We start from the raw sequence: 22,668 nt of genomic DNA, 5'->3' as shown, positions 1-22,668 counted from the left end.
TTGTACATAAAAAACCCTTAAGGCTCAACATTGTGGGATCTGGAATGACGACACAGAGGCAATATTAGTGTCAGACTTGATTTTATGACTTAAGTTAATCCTCAAAATGTACTAATACAAAACCAAAAACAACAAAGTAGGACATACAAACATGTAACAAATATAAAGCAGAGTCTTCCCAGTATGTATATCACAAGCTATAGCACGAACATACCTTCAAAACAGTGACAGGACGCACTACCTGCATAAGTGTGTGTGTGTGTGTGTGTGTGTGTCTGTGAGTGTTTCTCTGCCGTTATATAGCAAATCACCTCGCAGAAGACGCCTCAGTGTGTTACAGGCGGGAAGTGACGGAGTCCAGCAAATAATACAGATTAAGTTTAGTTGCTCATAGACATGATTGTCAGCCATACTTCCTGCTCTCTCTCTCCCGCACACACCCACACCCACACACACATACTCACACACTCACTCACTCAGACACACAGTATTAGTGAATCAGGCTGTGGTATCACAAGGCCTCTTATCTCTTATCCAAGTGCCTCAGTGTTCCTGCTGGGGTTCGGGATCTGTAGAGCCGTTTTTATTATCCCTGGCTGAAGTGACTCTCCGCTCGAAGGTGTAGCGCTGACCGTGTCCATGTAAAGTCAGGACGCTGGTCCTGGAGTTCAAACTATTGCAGATCCAAAACCCACAATCGTGCCTTCGTCCGAGTGCTCTTGTTCCTCCCACACATGACAGATCTCTGTAAGAGAGAGTGGAGGAGAAAAGGAAAAAGTGTGATCTTAAACAATATCCACCAGAAACACTTATATAATTGGGTCATGTGGCTACTGGAGCTGTGTATCACTCTCAATATGAATGTTGTGCATTGCGATTTTCAATCAGATTCAACAGCATTAATGTCTGATTATTGTCTTGATTTGTCTCAAGCAGCTCTGTTTCTTACAAATGATAAAGTAGTCAAATCTAATAAATGTATGTAATAAACACTGAAATGCTGTGTAACTTGTTAAAAGGTCGTGTGCGGAACAAAGAATTAAGTTCTTTCCTCATTAATCATCTGTTCCACATTCGTCCAGTAGGTGGCGGTACCGCACCAACCACACATAAATCTCAAAAGAAGAAGCAATAAGTACTTTGTAAACGATGCAATCAGCAATGTTTTCTGCAAAAGCCATTCTATATCAGTCAGAAATCTGTCAATTTTGTAGCATTTAATAATTGAAAACTCACCCAACAATTCAATTAACTGACTCGACTGACAAAAGATCAATTCAACTGCATAACTGATTAAATTATTCATGAAAGAGCCTTTGTACAAAAAGACTTTTGCTTTTCATAAAACTGTAGGTCTAAAAGATTGATCCGATGTCCAACCCACCGAGCTTAACATCCTTGTTTTCATACACTGTGCATTCAGAGAGTCATTTCTTCTTAATTCGTCCACACATTAAACACAATGTCAGCAATCCCGTGCTTATGTCCGTTTTCCATTATCACCCTGCTTAACAGCTACGTGCTAATTAGCACAGTCAGCCAGTTTCTGCTTGGTGTTCGTATTTTCCCGTTACCTAGCAACAGTATTTTGGCCGTTGTGGGGAAAAACAAAAACAAAAAAAAAACATAAGTTCAAGTATATTGTCCATACTTCTAAGTTGCCCAGCAACAATGTTCTCTCGACCTCTGGGACAGCAGTGATAGTGTGTGTTCCTTCTGCACATTGTACTAACTAACATCACTTAAAAAAAAATATATATATATATATATAATTATGCTCATTTTCACCTTACTTGAAATTTCCTGTTTTTAACTTTTACAAGGGGCGTTCAAGTCAAGCCGGGATTTGTGATGAAACTTCCCCTGTATGATGGCGTAAAAACCGATACATTGCACAACACAGTACAGTGACTCTTCATTAGCCGCAGTAAAACATTTGAACAATGCACACGTTTCGAATAATGATCCAAGCTGAGGTGGCTCAGAACCACATCACCCATACAGTCAAGACCTCCTTACAAGCCATTTCCACATGTTTGAGGCATTAAAGGTGTTCCTGGGAGGCCAGGGTTTCAAACGTAAAGCAGACAGTCTAGATCAAGGCCCCAGGGTACTGAGAAGATTTTTAACCTTGATGGAATTCAAGCACAAGGGAAACGCTGAGATAAGTGCATAAATGTAGCAGGAGATTATATAGAGAAATACAGGGAGGTTTTAATCTCACGACTGTGTTCTGTACAATCAAAGGTTTAACCTGAACGCCTCTGGTATATAAGCTTTTCAAATGGAATGACTACTATGTCATTAAATCTAAATTGTACCTAATGTTTGCGAAGCATAAAACACTTGTGGTGTGCTGTAACAGAAAAATAATCAGCAACAGGATAAGATGATGTGAGGCGGAATTCCTGTTTCCCAATGTCAGCACGTCCTCAAGTGTGTTTTTATACCAAATCAACTTGGCCATTAATTATACATTTTGTTCATAAAAAAATGATCCATGTACATTTACTGCTTTAAACTTAAAAATTCCTGTTTAAAGCATAAAAAGAAAAATCCAGATTTACAAAACTCACACCAAATATCATAATGAAATTTTATGCAATTTTTGCCAACGTGTTTGTCATGTTGCTGTTAGCGAGACCGTTTTTGAGACAGTAATTCCTCACCACAGGCTTTTTCCTGCTGCACTCCTCCTCTGCTGGGCCAGACTGTAGATCTCCTGCAACTGTTTCTTCTGTTCATCACTCAGAGACTGAGTTAGCATCTGATACCAGCCTGCGTCCGAGCTCTGCACACCTGCAAGCCAATGCAGTTACAATAAAGTTAGTAAGCTTAAAAAAATTAATAAATAGGTAAAAGATTATACATCGTATGAGGTGCGTTCAAATCAAACCGGGACTTGATTGTGCAGAATAACAGAACACAGTTATGAGAGTAAAAAACTTTGTTTATTCTTCTATATAATCCCCTTTACACTAATGCACTTAGCCCAGTGTTTCACTAGTGCTTGGATACCATCAGGGTAGAAAGTTTTATCAGTATGCCAGAACCATTATCGGACTGCCTGTTCGAAACGCAGGAACTCCTTAAATGGCTCAAACATGTGGAAATCAAAACAATTAAATGTTTAACTGCGGCTAAGAGTCTCATCACCGTACTGTGCTTTAAGTCTTCTGTAAATGTCAATCAGTTTTTACACCTTCATTCACCAGAAAATCTATCATAAGTCCCAGTTTGACGTGAACGAAATTTATTTTATAGAAAATAAAAATGTATTTAAGTAGAAATAACCCCTTAAATATGTGAAAGATCTGTTTGCTACATTATGTATATCTTGGTAACACATGCATTCAGTAAATGAATCTCATATAACTTTAAAGGGAATTGAATAATGTACTGCTACGTACGAAGCAACGAGGCTGAAAAGAACTGATACTCGTCTTCTCCATTGTCGTAATCCAGCGGCGTGCTGTACTCCTCCAGCGCAGTGCCCTCCAGACCGTCGTCATCCCAGTAATCTTCATCATCGTCTTCATCCTCGTCCTCGTCGCCATTGCCACTGGGGCCGCCAGATGGCTGCATGCTGGAGCTTTTCTCTCCTGCTTCATCCTCATCGCTGGGAATCTCCTCTGGAAAAGAATGAGAATCCTGGCTGATGCCGTGCACAAGGAAATGTAAAATGTTTTTGCTTTTTCAAATGATTAAAAAATTTAAGGTTACGATCTATAGTAGTAGTAATAGTATAACGAGCGATGGTTAGCACTTTCAAAACAAAATGAAACCGATGTCCAGACACTCATGGGTGCCTACAGACATTTTAAAAGTAACTCTGAAAGTTGGAATTTGATTATCCCTCTGCTCTTACTTCAGTCTGTACTTGGGAATCTCGAACTCCGGGCCATGACATTTAGAGCATACTGTTATTTTTTAACATTAAAACATTTTTGTTTAAAGCAGTGGAAACATGAAAATTTTTCAGAACAAGTAAAAATTCTTAGTGTTTCGTGACTAAAACAGCCAGTCTGATTTGTTCTGTTGATTCAGAGCCATTCAGGCAATAAGAGATGCTTATTTAAGCAGAATTATATTTGACTCGACGATTTAAAGTAGAATAAGTCAAATATGATTCTGCTTTTTATTTAAATAAACCCTACAAACATGAGATTATAAATAACACTCCAATTCCAAACCAGCTTCTGACCGAGCTTATGCACATCAGCCATCAAGAACCAAACTTAAAGGGCATCTATTATGCAAAATAATGTAAAAAAGGAATGTAAACAAAAAAACATTCCCTGCTATTCTATTTCCATATTTGTACTGAACAAGACAATTATTTTCCTCCCTTAATGTGACCTCATATAAGAAGAGCCCCTCCCCTGGGGATGTTCTCTGGTGGGTGTGTCTCAGGTTAGCTCATTTGCATAGACACTGAAACTATGTATACGGAGGAGGAGGAGGAGTTTGAGATATAATACCCATCAAATAATGCATTTTTTGATGGGTATTTCTGCTGGAGCATTAAAACACACACACACACACACACACACACACTGTGGAATTAACCTGTTAAAGAAATCATAAAATGTGTAAATGTGTAAATCTTTAATACATGTGAATACAACACAAACGGCAGGTTAATGTTCAGACAAGGCACCTATATACAGTATATATAACTAATGCCATGAGAAATGGATGTAGAGCTCCAGGATCAGAGTGCAAATCATGTGACTGAGCTCATCAGCTTTAATTCACTGGGGAGTTGCAGGAGCAGAGGTTATTATTCATACATGAACAATGCCTTCGAGGTAAAGTGTAGCCTCATATTAAAGACTAAAGATAGAAAGCCTGGATTAGATACCATTCCTACGTGAGACTCTTACCGTTCTCGTCCTCCTCGGTGCCCTGTGTTCTGGAGAACTGCTCAGGTTTGTTGAGCACTCGCGAGGCATAGATGTGCTTAAGGCCCAGGAACAGGAGAAGGATAGAGGGGATGATCTGACTGGCCACGCCTTCTAAAACCGTCAGCCGGCTGGACATATCCATCAGCAGACTCAGGCCGATGATGCACATCTTACGATCGTGCAGCCTGCACAGAACATGACATCATTACATATACAATGAAAAGTCTACTTGGACTGACATGACGTAAATCAGCAAGACATGACGAGCATACCCTAGGAAGAACTCTGTGTCGTTCATCCACTGGTTGATGAACTGTGCGGTGATCGGCTCGGCGCTGTGGGCAAAGCGCATGTTCTCTAGCGTGTGCACCAGCAGTGAGGGATTATAGTACAGAGCAGCGATGGCGACCTGCAGACACATGGTGCGCAGCTCTGTGGACTTCACACCGCGCGTCAGACGCTCCAACACCGCTTCCACAAATAGCGGGATACACTGGAAATCAAGGAGAAACAATGGGTGAAGAATAATTTCGTATAGTTGGTGGGTTATAGGTAGGGATGCACCGAAATAAAAATTCTGGGCCGAAAACGAAACCGAAATTTTTGGATGCACTTGGCCGAAAACCGATACTGAAACCGAAAATGGCTTCATTAAAAAACATGTTTAAAATATTTTCTTTTTGTTTGTATTAAAAACCTACAAATTAATTAAAATTATTGCAACTTTGCTGTCCTCATCTGAAACTTTGAAGTGCTTCCAAACCGCCGACATACTCCGTGTTTGATGCGTAATGACAGCGCGAACGAGACGGGAGGATGGGAGAGGCGTGGCGACAATTTCGGCTTTTATTTTCGGCGCTTTCTTACGTTTTGGCCGAAACTGATAATGCTATTTCGGCCGAAAATTTCCGGCGGCCGAAATTTCGGTGCATCCCTAGTTATAGGATATTACTTAGTTATAATTAAAGGATATTACTTTGTTATAATCCTAAAGTACAAGTAATTCCCTGCAACACTAATGCATTTATCCCAGATTATAAAGCCAGCGCCATGTCTGAAATGCTGGCCTCCCAGGAATGATCAAAACATATGGAAATGGCTTGGTGCAATCAGGACTGTACTGGAGATATGGGAATGGGGTTAAGGGCCTTGATCAAGTGCCCAACAGTGGCAACCGTGCTGAGCTGGGGGTCAAAGAGGGCTAAGGCACCGAGTTACTGATCGGAAGATCGGCGGTTCGATCCTCAGCTCCACCAGGTTGCCACTGTTGGGCCCTTGAGCAACGCCCTTAACCCTAACTGCTCCAGGGGCGCCGTATCATGGCTGACCCTGCGCTCTGACCCGTTACGCTGGGATATGCGAAGAAGGAATTTCACTGTGGTGTAATGTATATGTGACAAATAAAGGCTTAACTTAACTTAAACAGCCAACCTTCCAATCAATAACTCAGAGCCTTAACACACTGAGCCACCACGGCCCCTTATGACTATTTAGCTATCGATTTTCCACTCTCTGAATGTTCTTATGTAAATTGGTTTTATGCCTTCTTTTAAGAGAAAGTCCACATTTGACTCGAACATGCCTCATATATACTCAAACATTTACATTGGCTTACAAAATGATCTATAACAGGATAGTAATAGTTAGTAGTAGTAGTAATTACAGGTAGTCCCCGAACAAGTTCCGTTCCGGGAGCATGTTCATAAGTCCCATTTGTTTTTAAGTCTGAAAAAGTGCATCTTATACGCCTTTGACATAAATATACAATGCAAAGCAAACCAATCCACTTGACTAAATCTGTCCCCTTCCCCACTGTAACTGTGCCGAAGGAAATGAAACTCAATGTGAAATGTAACAGTGTTGTCTCTGCGCCTTTAAATCGGGAGGGAAATCCTGGATGCCAGGATCCCGGATCTCAGAGCTGTTTTCCACTGTATTGGACTGTGAACTCTGTTTGGTTGAGGTTCTTCCAAAATTAGGATTATTCACCATTACGACAGATTTACAGGATTTACATTTTCCATCATGGTGCTTCCGGACTGATTCATTGAAACTGGTGAGACTGACTCATTTCCCCCGCACTGCCCCCCCACACACAATAAACCAAACTTAAGACATTTTATACATTCACTTACACACTAAAAATATTGTATATAATTGTAAATATCGCTATCTGGTGCACTGCGGTGTCTATTTTTTGTACAATACACGTGAGCTACGTCTGTGACTGAACTAGAAGTAGAACCGCAGTCTGTTTGTTTCTACGGAAATTCGTAAGTCGGGGACTACCTGCATACATCCATCGTGATCTGACACACTATGCTGCTGACCTGGTCAATGCCCCGACCTCGGCACTGTAAGATGATGACCTCCAGCAACTTAGCAGCATGGCACTCTGCATCCTCCCCTGCATCGCTTGTCAGGACCTGATTAGAAACACATTCATGCCAACACACTGAATGAATCTTAATGGTTTAAAGGAGCAGTTTGTTGTAGTTTCTGTCCAAGATGTAAGCGAGAATAAAAGAGTCCCAATCAAACCCTTCATCTCTGCACCAAAGCTTGCCTTATAAAAAGTAAAAAAAAAAAAAAAATTGCAGAGCTACTCAGCCATGTACTGAAAAGGAGGCAGCACTTATATTAGGACCAAAAAAGGTTAAACCTGAAGAATCCATTAATGTGCATTGTAATATTATGAGTCTTTTATTAATAATAATAATAATAATAATAATAATAGTATTTGAATTGTTTAGTTACTATAGATGGTCAGCTCACCTTTTTGCACATGGTGTAAATGACCTCCATGTGTTTGGGATTGGAAAGAAGTGTGTCTGTGTCTACAGTTACATAATTGTGTAGTAGAGGCATCATATCTGCAGGGAGACAACAAATTAATCCCAGATATCATCACCTTTATCATCATCAGCAGCATCCTTTTCGTTATAGCCTCTCTTAAACAGTTAACACGATTACACTGATTTAAAACCGTGACCCCTTCAGAGAGAGCATCAGTTCCACGGTCTTGATCAGGACAGACCTGTAAAGTAGTCGAAGCAGTCGTGCTGGAAGACATCGTAAAGCACGCCGAGCAGCTGCCACATCTGAGGCGAGATGGTCTGGCAGGTGAGACCGAACGCTAGGGACAGAATCTCCTCGTAGAACTCTGCGTGAGACACACACACACTCGTTGCAGTAATATATTGCATACAAGTAGCATGTAAGACTATACCGACTTTAGAACCAATCGTACATTTTGTACTGAATAATGTTTACAGATATTATTATTATGAATACACATTCTATCCATCTCAGTACTAGACATACACTAATCTTATCGTCAAACTGCACCATCATGTGGCCAAACATGTTAGAAATTTACAATGAAAGAGACTCCACACACACACCTGCCATACCTATGATGGGCTTCTGGAGCACAAGGCCGATGACCTGCAGGCAGATCCCCTCCAGCTGTTGAGTGATCTGTGGAGGAAAACACACAATCATATCATATCACGTCATATCACGTCATATCACGTCAGATCACGTCAGATCACGTCAGATCACGTCAGATCACGTCAGATCACGTCAGATCACGTCCGCACCTCTTTGTGGTCCTCCATGACGGTCAGGATGGTGTCTATGGTGCTGAGGATGCCCAGCGCCATCACTGTCTTGTCTTCACTCTCTTCATACTCCTCACTCTGTAGAACCTTACTGAAGATCTCTGCCTGCACAGAGTGTGTGACAGTAATATACAGTAAAAAAAATAAAATGTATTGCGCTGAGGTAAAAACTGTATACAGTGGGGAAAATAAGTATTTGATCCCCTAAGAAATGAAGGGTCTATAATTTTTATCATAGGTTTATGGTAAAGCATTGAAACAGAATATCAACCAAAAAATCCAGAAAAGGCACATGATACAAATGTTATGAATTACGTTGCATTTCAATGAGGAAAATAAGTATTTGATCCCCTACCAACCAACAATAATTCTGCCTCTCACAGACTGGTTATGTGACCTTGTGGTACACATATTAATTTAAGAAGGAACGCCTAACAACAATGTGGTATGTGTATAAAAGCCACCTGTCTACAAAATCTCTATCCTACATTCAAACCTCAGCACCATCGGCAAGACCAAAGGGCTGTTAAAGCAAGTCAGGAACGAGATTTTAGACCTGCACAAGGCTGGAATGGGCCACAAAATGGAAGAAATACAAAGTAACCATTAATGGCACTATATGCAAGATTTCACCTCATGGAGTAAGAATAATCATGAGAAAAATGAGGGACCAGCCCGGGACTACACGGGAGGAGCTTGTGAATGATCTCAAGGCAGTTGAGTGCACAGTCGCCAAATAAACCATTGGTAACACAATATGCCTGCATGGACTGATCCTTCAGCGCAGCAAGGCTTCCCCTCCTCAAGAAGACACATGTACAGACCGGTCTAAGTTTTGCCAATGAACAGAGAAAGATTGGGATAAACTGCTGTGGTCAGATGAGACCAAAATTGGGCTTTTTGTCATCAACTCGACTTGCTGTTTTCGGAGGAAGAAAAATGCTGACTATGACACTAAGAACACCACAGTCCCTATAGCATGAAAATGACCCCAAACATACTGCCAAGCAGTGGCGGCCGGCCCATAGGGGGCGCTGGGGCACCGCCCTCCCTGATAAGAGGGGCTAAAAATGTAAAATATATTTTTTACAAATTAATTTTTTTAATTCGGTTTACCCACCAGTATGTGCCTACGTGCGATATGAATAACATATACAACATTTCCCACCTAGTGACATTCATTCAACAGTGAATTTCCACAGACAGACTTGTATCGTTTCTGTCATGGGGCGCTGAGAAAAAGCGCCCCTGAGTGCAGCCAAATAGCCAGTCATGTAGCTGTTGCTAGGGTAAATTAATAAATATGCGGCCAATCAGTTTCTCAGAATTTTATGGTCTTGGGGCGCTGGAAATTCTGCCCCAAGCCGCAGAAAATACCGCGAGATTTAAGTTTTTTTTTTCTTTTGAGGCGCGGCCAATCAGAGAGAGGTGAGATCGGTGAGATCCTTATTAATATACCCGTTTTAGACTGTTGTGTTAAACTGCATTTTTAAAACTGTTTTTCTTTGTGTGAACCACTTTGAGATGCAACTTTGCTTGAAAGGTGATCCAGCTGATCATACCCTTTGATGTTGATTATTGTATTTGATACTCTCTTAAGAATCTCTTAAGTATTATACAATGGAAATTTGTTCATTTACTTTATCTGTGAAACTGGTGATTTTGAGGAGGAGATTAAATCATTACTGTTAATTGTAATCATCGTCTGACTGTTGATTTTAATTCTTATATTGGACTAAGCAAAGAAATATTTTGTCACATCAGCCCCACCAGGAAAAATTTTCACCAGCCGCCACTGCTGCCAAGGCAACTAAGGAGTGGCTCAAGAATAAGCACATTAAGGTCATGGAGTGGTCTAGCCAGTCTTCAGATCTTAATCCAACAGAAAATTCACGGAGAGAGCTGTAACTTCGAGTTGCCAAAAAAACCTTAAACATTTAGAGAAAATCCGTAAGGAATCAAAATGCATCCCAAGATGTGTGTAAATCTGGTTAGCAACTACAAGAAACGTCTTCCCACTGTGCTTTCCAGCAAGGGTTTCTCTACCAAGTACTAAGTAATGTTTTGCTTGGGAATGAAATACTTATCAAAAACTTAATTCATAACATTTGTATCATGGGCTTTTTCTGGATTTTTGGTTGATATTCTGTCTCAATCCATAAACCTATGATAAAAATAGACCCTTCATTTATTTGTAAGTGGGCAAACTTACCCCCACTGTATTATATATAATATATATATATATATATATATATATATAATATATATATATATATATATATATATATATATATATATATACAGACACACACACACACACACACACACACACACACACAAACTTTAAACATTAAATTATTAACACTGCAGTCATTAGCAGGATGGGCAGACTTCGTTTCAGACTTCGGGATTCATCTTTTACTGACTGTATGTGAGACAAGCAGGAATAAACAATAACAATACCAGGTTCTGGGTCATGTCTACTGCGATCACGGCCACTTCCTGATTGTATTCACAGATCATCTTCTGGATGACACTCGTCAGGTCGTCGTTCTCCGTCTCTTTGATGACGTGCAGCAGCTCCTGCATCACAGGCCTGATGAAGGGCTTTATGTAGATCTTAGCTACACACACACACAACAATTTTATAGTAAGTTAGTTCGTAAGTAGTTATTTATTTAGTTGTCTGTCGGCTTCTCCGTCTCTCATGGCAGAAAACAAAAATGACAGCTTGAACTGGAGCTGACACTGGAGACTCCTTCCAAAAATGGTAAATACATGTGTCTTTACAAAAAAAATATATCAATGATACTTTTATTGTAAGCTTTTGATTATGCAGAGAGTCTGGAATTTGAGTCGTTACTATGGCAACGACAGGATTTTTTTAGAATGAACAAGTGCATTATTGTGGTCGTTGTTTTTGAAAGAGTGAAGCGTGACAGTGGGGCGGGTGTTCACTCGAATTTGATACGTGCTCCTTAGGAATGAACATAAATATGCACAGATTGACTAAATACATGCCTTATCTCTTTCTATGTGTGTGTGTGTGTGTGTGTGTGAGAGAAACTGACCGTGCTCCTGGTTGCTGACCAGAGTCTGCAGAGCGATGGCCGCCTCTACTTTAACAGGCATCTCTTGGTCATCGATGAGATCCTGTTTGACGAGTTCCACTGCGTTCCTCAGGATCAGCTCGTTGTGGAACTTTAGCGGGCTAAAGCAGTGCAGAACCCAACAGGACTGCAGCCGGGGCAAAAAGCAAAATCAGAACCACATCAGATTACCACACATCCATATGCACACATCTATACTAACATCCAGCTAATTAAGCATCCATTCATACTTCAATTTTAATTGTCCATTCATCCAGTATCCCCTATTTATTGATCTATCTGTTTAAACCAACTATCCATCCATCCATTCAATTTCCAAGCTTCTTTTAATCCTTTTATTCATCCATCCATCCAATGAGACATCTATTCTTTTAATCCAATTATGCATCTAAACATCCACCCATTCATTCATCAGTCCGATCAATACAGTTATCAATTCATCCATCCAATTACCCATCCAGTAATCTATCTAACACTTTAATCCAATATTTGTTTAACCAACTATTGATCAATCCATTTTCCCTGTCCAGTTGTCCATGCATTAACTTATCCATCCACAAGTCTTCCAGTCAACCATTTGTGTATTTATTAATTCTATTTTACATCCAACTATCCATCCGTCCTTTCAGACACCTAATTTTTCATCAATCCAGTTGTCCAGCCATGCATATTTATCTTCTACACATTAATTCTGTCCAAATTTATTTCCTTCCTTCATTCATCTATCCATCCATTTACATATTCTTTCAAATAATTATCCAATTTATTTGTCCATCCATTTATCTGTTCAATTATCCACCCATCCATCTATCTATCCATCCATCCATCTATCCATCCATCTATCCATCCATCTCAGACATGTTGGCCCTCACCCTGGCACGCAGGTAACCCAGGTTGGAGTTGAGTAGAGGAAACACATAGTTCTGTAACACGAGCTCCATCTGATCTCTGTAGATTTGCTTCTACAAAACAAAGAAGAAAAAAGGGGGAAAAAACAATATCACACCGTTAAAGGGGAAAATTGGATTCATCAGCCTCTCTCCAACTGTTACGGACCTTTAACAACGGATCTGCTAAAGCACCGATGACGTGCAGCGCTCCATCAGTCCTGCGGGGGTCAGCGCTGGGGTTCATCAATATCTGATGGCAGAACTCCATCATCTTAGGAAGGACCTGATTTAGCGTGGAGACAGCGTGAAGATTAGATTAACACAATAATATTCTGATACAAACTAGCATATAAAGGAATCTGAAGCCAAACCTCACCTCTTTTCTCTTTCTAGATGCTTTGCATAGCAGAGTCTGAGCCGCCGTGGCGGGAAACACATGGTCATCGTACATGTCTATAGCAGCAAAGCAGCAGCAAGTCACATACACGGATATAATCCAACACATCACGCTGATCAGATTATTTTAAAAAAATAGTGAACAGGTAAACGTAACCCCATGGCTGGTGATAAATAAGAATATTGGGAAGAGAGCAAAGACAGATAGAAATAAGACAATTAAAGAAGGACAGATGGTAAAAAAAAAGAGAATTCTCAAGAAAACCAAAGGACTAACTGAATTTCATGCGGATGTACTCGTATGGATCTTCCTGCCACAGCTTCTCATCTTCATCCTTATAACACATCAGAGGAAACACCACCTCCTGAGTTATAGTCTGCAAAAAAAAAAAAAAATGAAAAATGACACAAACATCTCAAAAGTTTTATTTAAAGCTACATGCAGAATTTAATATACAAGATATTTATGATCTTAAACCTTCTCAGGACTGATTCACTTCAAGTTAAGCATAAGTTTGAATACTGCGGCCACAAAATAATTACACTGATTTAATTTGAAATGCAGATGTTAAACTCCAGCTGGCTAACGTGTGAACAACATTAGGATTGTTCTGGTTATATTTTGGCAAAATAATACTACTACTGTTAAATATTACTGCTAGGATGCGATGTGATGTACAGTAATTAAGCAATATCACACGAGAGGGAGTGCTGTTTTGCTGAATATCAGTACCGCTGTGATTTGGCCATGAGGTACTGAAGATTTCATAGCCGTGCTGATATTCAGCACAACAGCACTCCCCTTGTGTGATATTGCCTTTATACAACAGTTCCATTAACACTATTTATTATTACCAGATTATGATTTGATTGTTGATTTACTCAGTTATTTTTTCAGCAAAAACATATCCTGCCGCAATTAGCGAAACTAACTACCCTCCCTATTGGCAGAGGGTTGAAAGGGGTTTTCAGTTCTAACTTACTAATACTTTGCAGCCAAAAGGCGGTGGATGGTCATGAGCTGCGACAGACATTTAGTGTAAGTAATGACTGTTGAACACCTGATGCATATAGTTAAACGTCCCAGTGCTGTAATGCTCTACATCACCACCTGTGGAATGCCTCCCGTCCAATCAGATTACTCGGTCTATATCTAATGAGATGTAAACCTCATTAAAGTGTACCTACGAATACTGTGACAGAGTTGCTGTTACAACCTCCAATAACAGACGATCCTGACGTCTTTTATTTCCTTCACATAAGAGCACACGGCAGCTTTTTATTTATAAATAGCAACACACATTGTACTTCTAGTACTTGCTGTCCCTGATTCTGACCTGCATGTGAGGCTTTATCTGTTTCCATGTGATGGAGTGAGAGATGCCTCGTGTCAGGTAGTTCAGGGCTTGCTGTAACACACGTGGACTCACAAACTGCTTCTGTCTGTGCTGGTCAATCACCTTCAACAAGACCTGGAACAACGACAAACAAACATGACATGAAGCAAAAAAAATTTAAAGAAAATATTCCTAAAAGGACATAAGAAAAAAAAAATTAATCATTGAAGGTCACGTTCAGAACAAACATGTGTACTTAACATTCAAAGTTTAGATACAACTCTTATTAAGAATGAGGATTACTTTGCTAGTGTAACTGAGGTTAGGTTTCTTAAGTACTTCTATTTCCTACAAATCCCACCTTCTTTGTTCTGATTGGGTGTAAGAATTCAGCCTCATCCATGATTGGTTAGATCCTTAATGCATGTAAAATGCGAGAACATACTAGAGCAAGCAGGTGTGCTTGATTTGTTGTGTTTTTAGCGCCATTTAGCCCCACCGCATAATGAATAAGGGTAGTCCCCAACTTACGAACGAGTTCCTCTCAGGGAGCATTTTTGTAAGAACAGTTTGTTCTTAAGTCCGAAAAAGTGAGTCTTGTATGCCTCAGACACGAATATACAATGTAAAACATACCAATCTTGACTTGACTAAGTCAAGATTGACTTTTCCCCACACTGCCTCATGTGGTCAAAAACCCTCATTGTGCCTAAGGAAATTAATTTCACGGTGGATTGTAACAGTGTTGTCTCCGCGCCTTTAAATGATGAGGGAAATCCCGGACGCTTACTAGAGCTGTTTTCCACTGTATTGGACTGTGAAATTACGATTATTGACCATCAGAACAGCTTTACAGGACAGACATTTTCGATCATTGTGCTTTCAGGCTGATTCATTGAAACTGGTGAGGCTGACTCATTTCTCTCATACCCCCACACGCACATATGTACAATATACCTTTAGAAATTTATATACCTACTTACACACTGAAAATATTGTATATAGTTGTAAAAATTGGTATCTGGTGCACTGCAGTGTCTATTTCTTGTACAATTTGTACATGTGAGCTCCTTCCCTGATTGATCTGGAAGTAGAACCCCGGTCTGTTCGTATGTGAGGAAACTCAAATGTCCGTAAGGCGGGGACTACCTGTATTTATTAATTATTACTATGTCTCAATGCAGGTATCAAACATATTTATCTATTATTTTAAATCAGACTGTTGTAAATGTTAATGATAAGGATTTTTTGTGACTGTAACTATCATTAATCTGGTAATTGAAGAATGACCTGGAAGTATAGGAGTTACTCTGTTTTTTGTGGGATCTTGCAATAAAAAGACTATGTTTACATACATTGCTACATGTTTTTTCCTTCATGTACCTTAGAGGTTCTGTACTATGTCTACAACCATAGAATAACACAAAGGGCAGGGAAAATGAATCTTAAGGGAAAAAATATTATTTTAAAAAGAAACACTGTAGTAATACCGCAAGTTCTCACAAGTGTACTGAAATATCATTAATTACAAGATCAATATCGCAGCAATATGGTTTTATGCCTAGAAAGAGTACATCAGATGCAGTATTTGCTTTGAGGATGCTGGCGGAGAAGTACAGAGAAGGTAACAGGGAGTTGCATTGTGTCTTTTTAGATTTAGAGAAAGCGTATGACAGGGTGCCAAGAGAGGAGCTGTGGTGTTGTATGAGAAAGTCTGGAGTGGCAGAGAAGTATGTTAGAGTGGTGCAGGACATGTATGAGAGCTGTAAGACAGTGGTAAAATGTGCTGTAGGTGTGACAGAAGAGTTTAAGGTGGAGGTGGGTCTGCATCAAGGATCGGCTCTAAGCCCCTTTTTGTTTGCTCTGGTAATGGACAGGATGACAGATGAGGTAAGACAGGAGTCCCCATGGACTATGATGTTTGCAGATGACATTGTGCTCTGTAGCGAGAGCAGGGAACGGGTGGAGGAAAATTTGGAGAGGTGGAGGTATGCTCTGGAAAGCAGAGGAATGAAGGTTAGCCGCAGCAAGACGGAATACATGTGTGTAAATGAGAGGGACCCAGGAGGATCGGTGAGGCTACAGGGAGCAGAGGTAAAGAAGGTGCAGGATTTTAAGTACTTGGGGTCAACGGTCCAGAGCAACGGAGAGTGTGGAAAGGAGGTGAAGAGGCGGGTACAGGCAGGTTGGAATGGGTGGAGAAAAGTGTCAGGTGTGTTGTGCGATAAAAGAGTATCAGCGAGAATGAAAGGAAAGGTGTACAGGACAGTGGTGAGACCAGCGATGCTCTACGGCTTAGAGACAGTGGCGCTGAAGAAAAGACAGGAGGCAGAGTTGGAGGTAGCAGAGCTAAAGATGTTGAGGTTCTCTTTGGGAGTGACAAGGATGGATAGGATTAAGAATGAGTTTATCAGAGGGACAACCCACGTTAGATGTTTTGGAGATAAAGTCAGAGAGGCCAGATTGAGGTGGTTTGGGCATGTTCAGAGGAGAGATTGTGAATATATCGGTAGAAGGATGCTGAGGTTGGAACTGCCAGGCAGGAGGTCTAGAGGAAGACCAGAGGAGATTTATGGATGCAGTGAGAGAGGACATGAAGTTAGTTGGTGTGAGAGAAGAGGATGCAGAGGATAGGGTTAGATGGAGGCAGATGATTCGCTGTGGCGACCCCTGAAAGGGAACAGCCGAAAGACAAAGAAGAAGACAAGATCAATATCGCTGGATATTTTTATCTGTAATGTACACACACTTGGCTCCTTATTATTTTTGAAATGCTACCTAATCACAACTTTCCCCCCTATCTTTCTGAACTCTGATTTAACAACTTAAAGCCACGCCCCTTTCTTTTATTGGCCATTCTGTCAAAACGATCATCTGTTTAAAACCCAATGGAGTAGTGTCATGTCATGCCTTTGGGATGGAGTAAAGTGTGTTAGTGTAACGTGTGTGTGTATTAATTATTAAATACACATGTACCTGTTGAATCCCAACAGCGTATGTCTTTAGGAAAAACTCTGCGAACTCGTAGTACTCCTTGGTCACGTTGCCCGGGCTGCCGTACCTAAGCATGAAAAGAGAAAGAAAATATGAACCTGGAGATGGGATCGGAAAGACTTTTGAAATAAAACAAAAATGATGTGTTTAAGCTGTCAAACCTCTCAAACATCCTAGTGATAATATGTAGAGCCCACTTCTTACACTTCCACCACACTAACTCGGGCCGGTCGTCTTCGTCCACCTCCAGAGTCTCCTAGAAACCAGAGGCAGGACAGCTGTGAGGCTCTTCAGATGTGGACGCAGAACCTCACCTCATTGTCATGGATGAATCCTTTTATCTTTTAATACACACAAAAAACTTACAGGAGGGACGTCCCGATCCACGACCGCTCTCAGGATCTCCATCCACTGGGTCATGACTGTGTTACTGAGCAGCTGGAGAGGCAAGGAATACTACACACACAAACACACACACACACACACACACAAATATACACTCAGTACTACAACTCTGCTCTGCTTTTATAGCTTACTACTTAATTCTCTTTGCACATTTCAAGATTTCATTCAGTCCCCTTTAGCTTTGATTACAGAACACAATGTGGTGGCCAGTTTATGTGTGAAAATGATTCTTCATGCTCCACTTTAACACCTTAAGTCCTGGAATACGGTCGTGCCATCAGGATAGAAAAACTCCATAAATGTGAAACCCTGTTCATTCAGTACATTAAGGTCACCAGCTGACTTTATCTTATTGCCACCCAATGCTGCCATGTCTAGACCTGACCAACTGAAGCAACCCGAGATTATAACACTGTCTCCAGAGGATTGTATGATACATGATGAGTGCATCGCCTCATGTGCTTCCCTTTATCACCCTGAGCTACCATTATCACCAGAACATTGTTCATTACACTATAAGAGGAATATAATGACTAATTAGATTTGAGAACTGACCCATTGTTGTATAGTGTCAGGACAACGTGTTGCATGCTAACCTGCACGAGTGCATGGAATATCTTGAGGATCTGTTTCTGGATGAGGACAGAGAAGACAGTGGCGTCAGGCAGCAGCTGAGTGACGAGCTGCTGGATCCGGGGCAGGAAGAGCTGCATAGCAGCCAGCAGGGGCACCCTCTCATCTGCCTTCCTGAACTCGTAGCTTTTGACGAGCTGGTAGAGAGCGAGCAGACTCCCGTACCAGCTCCCACTGTTCTGTGACTGCAGGTACAGGTTGATCTTATCCACGATGCCAGTCCAGCGGCCGGGGAAATCATGCTTTATTATGGCACGCAAGCAGACTGTAAGCTGGGCCCTGTCAATCAGAAGAATAAAAATTAATACATAAATAAAAAGAAATATCGTGACTGAGGTTGATTTGACAGCACTGTTAAGCTAAAGGACATGCTTAAAGTTGTGTATCTGACCGAATGGACTCCGGACACCGGATGATGGCCTCCACCATGTTCTCCCGGATCTGGCCGCGGTCATTCTCGTGGATGTTGAAGGGGAACACGACCTCGCCCAGAGACGGCTCACGGTCCTGCCAGTACTGACTCACCATGTTTTTCAGGTATATGGCAGCTGTGATGCAAAAAAAAAAAAAATGTTAATAATTCATCCTTTTAACAATAATAATATTAATGATAATAATAATAAGAAGAAATAAATAATAAGTTTTTAGTACAAACTTTCCTATGGATTTTTTCTTTTATTTTATGACTTTATTAATGAGGCAGTGCGAAAGCATTTCTGCTTTTGAAACATTTTTTCACCACAGTATTTCACCACAAAATTAATAGGTACAGAAAAGTACTTGTATGCCAGAAAAGAAAGCAGCTTTATATAACATTATATAAATTAAAATTAATAATATAAGTAATATTTAATGTTATATAAATGACCTCTTTTTAGGCTAAAAAAATAATACAAAGGAAATTGGTTTTGCGTGTACAGACCAAATCCTTAGAAGAACCGTGCATGGTTCTGTAGTACGCTTAGTCAAACTTAGCAGCTAATTTCTAAATCTGTACAAATTGTACCTAACACTAAAGTATCCTTAAAGTATCATCACAACAAATACTGACCTTGTTTAATTAATTACTATTTATTGGCCTTTATAGCATGTTATTTCTTCTTTTCAGCATTTGTACGTGCTTTCTAAGACTTTTGCGCTGTACTGTCTGTACATTATATTAAATTGTTTCCCCCTTTTCCCAAAAAAACATTGATGCATTGTGTATTCCGACACTTTTCTATCAGAACCAGCATTACCCTTTTACTTGATTTGATCTACACTACTGCTTCTTTAGGATCGGACTACACGGGCCAGCCTTTACTCCCCATGTGCATCAGTGAGCCTTGGCCACCCACGACCCTGTCACCAGTTCACCGGTTTTCCTTCCTTGGATCACTTTTGGTGCATCGTGACAACTGCAGACTGGAAACACAATCCCACAAGAGCTGAAGTTTTAGGTTTTAGAGTTGGTCTGACCCATCACATCAGCCCGCACAGTTTAGGCCACAAGAGCTATAGCTACAATATCCTCTTACAGTGGTGCCTGGAAGTGGGTGGGATATATTAGGCAGCAAGTGAACGTTTTGTCCCTGAAGTTGATGTGTTGAAAGCAGAAAAAGATGAACAAGCATAAAGATTTGAATGAATTTGACAAAGGCCAAATTTTGGGCTGTGTGTGTGTGTGTGTGTGTGTACTAACCTGCCTGCCGTACAGGAAACTCCACCTGCTCCGATACAATGATCTGAAGCAGAGTTGGGGCAAAGTTGATGATCTTGTACGACTGCAAATAAAAATAACACAAAGATGTACCATTTCAGAAAAGCTCCTCCACATCAAAAATGCATCATAAAAAAACGCAAACACATCGCTGTTTTTTTTGTTGTTGTTTTTGCTGTGTGTGTGAGGCTCGGTGCAGTATGTTTCACATTGGCCAAAGAAGGACTGTACTTGTGCACAAAGCACGATCTTTATGTCATCAAACATAATAATTATACTTGCTCTCAAAATCACATTAAACCTCCACAAGCATTCATAAACACCACCACTGTACAGTGGCCCATCCTTTCAGACGTGATCTAAAATATATTTAGTCGATGGTAGGAGAAAAAAAAAAAAAAAAAAGAGTGTGACCGCTTCCTGGATTTTCTGTACACTAATGAAAGACTACAAAACCTCCTCCTATCACAGAGTGTTTACTGACCCGACAATTCAGTTGTGATTTCAATTATCGAGGATTATTCCAAATGCATTAAAAATGACTTGTACAGGAAATCCCAGAGAATCTCCATGAAGAATGTGATTACATTACATCACTCCACCTGCATCATTAGTACAATCTGAGGATCTTAAAAGTTCTCATGGAAGACTGACAGGTAAATCCCAGCCATGAGGGTGCAAAAATCAGTGCACTTGACTTGGGGAGGGCATCGGGGCTAAAACCTGTGCCGAATCAAATCCGAACACTGGACGAAACACTGAGGTGACCATGAACAGGAAGATTAAAATTAACATTACTCTGTATGACTCAGGAAAGAACAGGCTCCCTTTTGAGTCTAGTTCCTCTTAGGGTTTCCTCATCATTGATTCTTCTTCTTTTTCTTTCTTGTCCAACAGCGATTGTAATACATTACGTTGAATTTCCGCCAACTGTAGGGCTCATTCTCCCTCATTCTTCCCAGCCTCTTAAAGCTGATTTTTCAGTACAGCCTTCCTTAACATCTAATGCCTTCTTCTCTAAAATGCTATACAAAGTTCCCTCTTAATTCCACTTTAAGGGTACAGGGTGCCAATCCATCACACACTTATTCACACACACCACAGGCAATCACCCTAATTTGCATGTCTATGGAGTGTGGGAGGAAACAGGAGTACCCGGAGAAAACCCACCAAGCATGGGAAGGACATGCAACTCCATGCACACAGATTCCTGAGGCAGGAATCACACCACAGTGCTAACCACAAAGCCACTCGTCCACCCGCTGTACACTACAGTATATAGACAAAAGTATTTGGCCAAAGCTGTTAATTACTGAAAGTAAGGTGTTTAGATTAATCAGGCCCCTTATCCCCAATCTTAGTGCTTCAGCATATCAAGACATCTTGGACAATGCTACGCTTCCGACTTTGTGGCAACAGTTTGGGAAAGGCCCTTTTTTATTTCAACATGACTGTACACCAGTGCACAAAGCAAGGACTATTAAGACATGGTTTAATGAGTTCGGTGTGGAAGAACTTGACTGGCCCTAACACAGAGCCCTGACCTCAACCCCATCGAGCACCTTTGAGATGAACTGGAACGGAGATTGCGAGCCAGGCCATCTCATCCAACATCAGTATCTGACTCCATAAATGCGCCACAGAATAAGTGGACATGAATTCCAACAGAAACAGTCCATAATCTCGAGGACAACCATCAAGAAGAGTGGAAGCTGTTATAGCTGCAAAAGGGGAACCAACTCCATATTGAACTGTGTGTATTTGAACATTGTGCAACGCCATTGCATGTTCGGCCAAATACTTTTGTCCAGATCTCATTCTCCCTTAACTTCCCTGACTTTCCAGTCCAGTCTTCCACAAAAATACAATTCAAAAACTTCCTTTTAATCCGGCCTTCTCTCTTCATCTCATCTCATGAACTTCATCACTTCTTCTACAGTCAAGCTGCTTTGCAACAAAGTAACTATTGTTATTTAACTACAAGTAAACTGTAGCTGAACCCAAGGATTAATCTAAACAAATTAGTGCAGGGGGGAAAAATCTCCTGATTTTTTAACACACACACACACACACACACTAACATTTAAGATGTCATCAGAAATCTCACATCTTTCTCAATTCTAGGACAGTTTACCTCTAATGTAATAGCCTGCTAGCTTTAATGATATAAAACATTATGACTCCCAGTACAGTCACACATCACTGATGCAGAATAAAAAAACAAGACTTGTATTATAATGAGTATCCTATTGTTCTGAGCTTTGTATCAGCTCCAGGTCAATGATCAGGCTTCTCTGTTTACATCATGACTTAGAGACCAAGGCCACTCGGTGTAACTGGCTCAAATGAAAAGTTATTTATAAAGCACACACACCTGATTGAGCTCATTTTCAGCTGCTAGTCTCAGGTTCGGGTCTATAGTCCCCTTTAATGCCTGTATAATCCGATTGGGATCCATCGAGACCGGAAATGCACAATAACCGCAACTTTTTTAGCTAGTTTAGCTAGCTTGCTAGCTGTGGTAGTCTTAACTCAAAAAAATCTTTCCTGTTACACTCAAACGTACACTACATAGGGTGTAAAATGTATTATTTTAATACGCTATGTAGTGCACAAATATAGTGAATAACACGCCATTTGGCATCCAGGCCTAGCTTCAGCGTCAGTTCTGCCG

The 22,668-nt window shown here is 40.6% G+C and overlaps 1 protein-coding gene across 2 annotated transcripts; it reads right to left on the bottom strand.

Moving 5' to 3' along the window:
- Positions 1-64: 64 nt before the first annotated feature.
- ipo8 (importin 8) lies at positions 65-22,659 on the bottom strand. Of its 2 annotated transcripts, none has more exons than XM_053508904.1 (24): positions 22,369-22,659; positions 19,977-20,058; positions 18,687-18,843; positions 18,259-18,574; positions 17,624-17,713; positions 17,419-17,513; positions 17,240-17,324; positions 14,264-14,398; positions 13,204-13,303; positions 12,907-12,983; positions 12,697-12,813; positions 12,513-12,602; positions 11,602-11,767; positions 10,994-11,154; positions 8,510-8,635; positions 8,312-8,387; positions 7,945-8,070; positions 7,683-7,780; positions 7,238-7,333; positions 5,180-5,400; positions 4,887-5,092; positions 3,411-3,632; positions 2,670-2,799; positions 65-745 (listed from the first exon to the last, which is right to left on the bottom strand). In XM_053508904.1, coding segments are annotated over exons 1-24 (3,057 nt in total). In that variant the 5' UTR covers positions 22,453-22,659; the 3' UTR covers positions 65-744. The 2 variants fall into 2 exon arrangements, with proteins under 2 accessions (XP_053364879.1, XP_053364881.1); XM_053508906.1 differs by having other exon boundaries at positions 8,321-8,387.
- Between the last annotated feature and the right edge of the window lie 9 nt (positions 22,660-22,668).

Source organism: Clarias gariepinus, chromosome 12 (assembly GCF_024256425.1).
Source record: "Clarias gariepinus isolate MV-2021 ecotype Netherlands chromosome 12, CGAR_prim_01v2, whole genome shotgun sequence".
NCBI classification, from domain to species: Eukaryota; Metazoa; Chordata; class Actinopteri; order Siluriformes; family Clariidae; genus Clarias; species Clarias gariepinus.
The sequence above is the reverse complement of the archived record's forward strand: the minus strand, read 5'-3'. Positions and strand labels throughout refer to the sequence as shown.

Excerpts from the sequence above, each read along its gene's own strand:
- ipo8 (XM_053508904.1), bottom strand. The coding sequence starts at position 22,452 with ATGGATCCCAATCGGATTATACAGGCATTAAAGGGGACTATAGACCCG. Across the intron at positions 17,325-17,418 it reads ATCACTAGGATGTTTGAGAG|GTACGGCAGCCCGGGCAACG; the intron begins GTTTGACAGCTT and ends TTTCATGCTTAG. Across the intron at positions 13,304-14,263 it reads AGATAAAGCCTCACATGCAG|ACTATAACTCAGGAGGTGGT; the intron begins GTCAGAATCAGG and ends TTTTTTTTGCAG.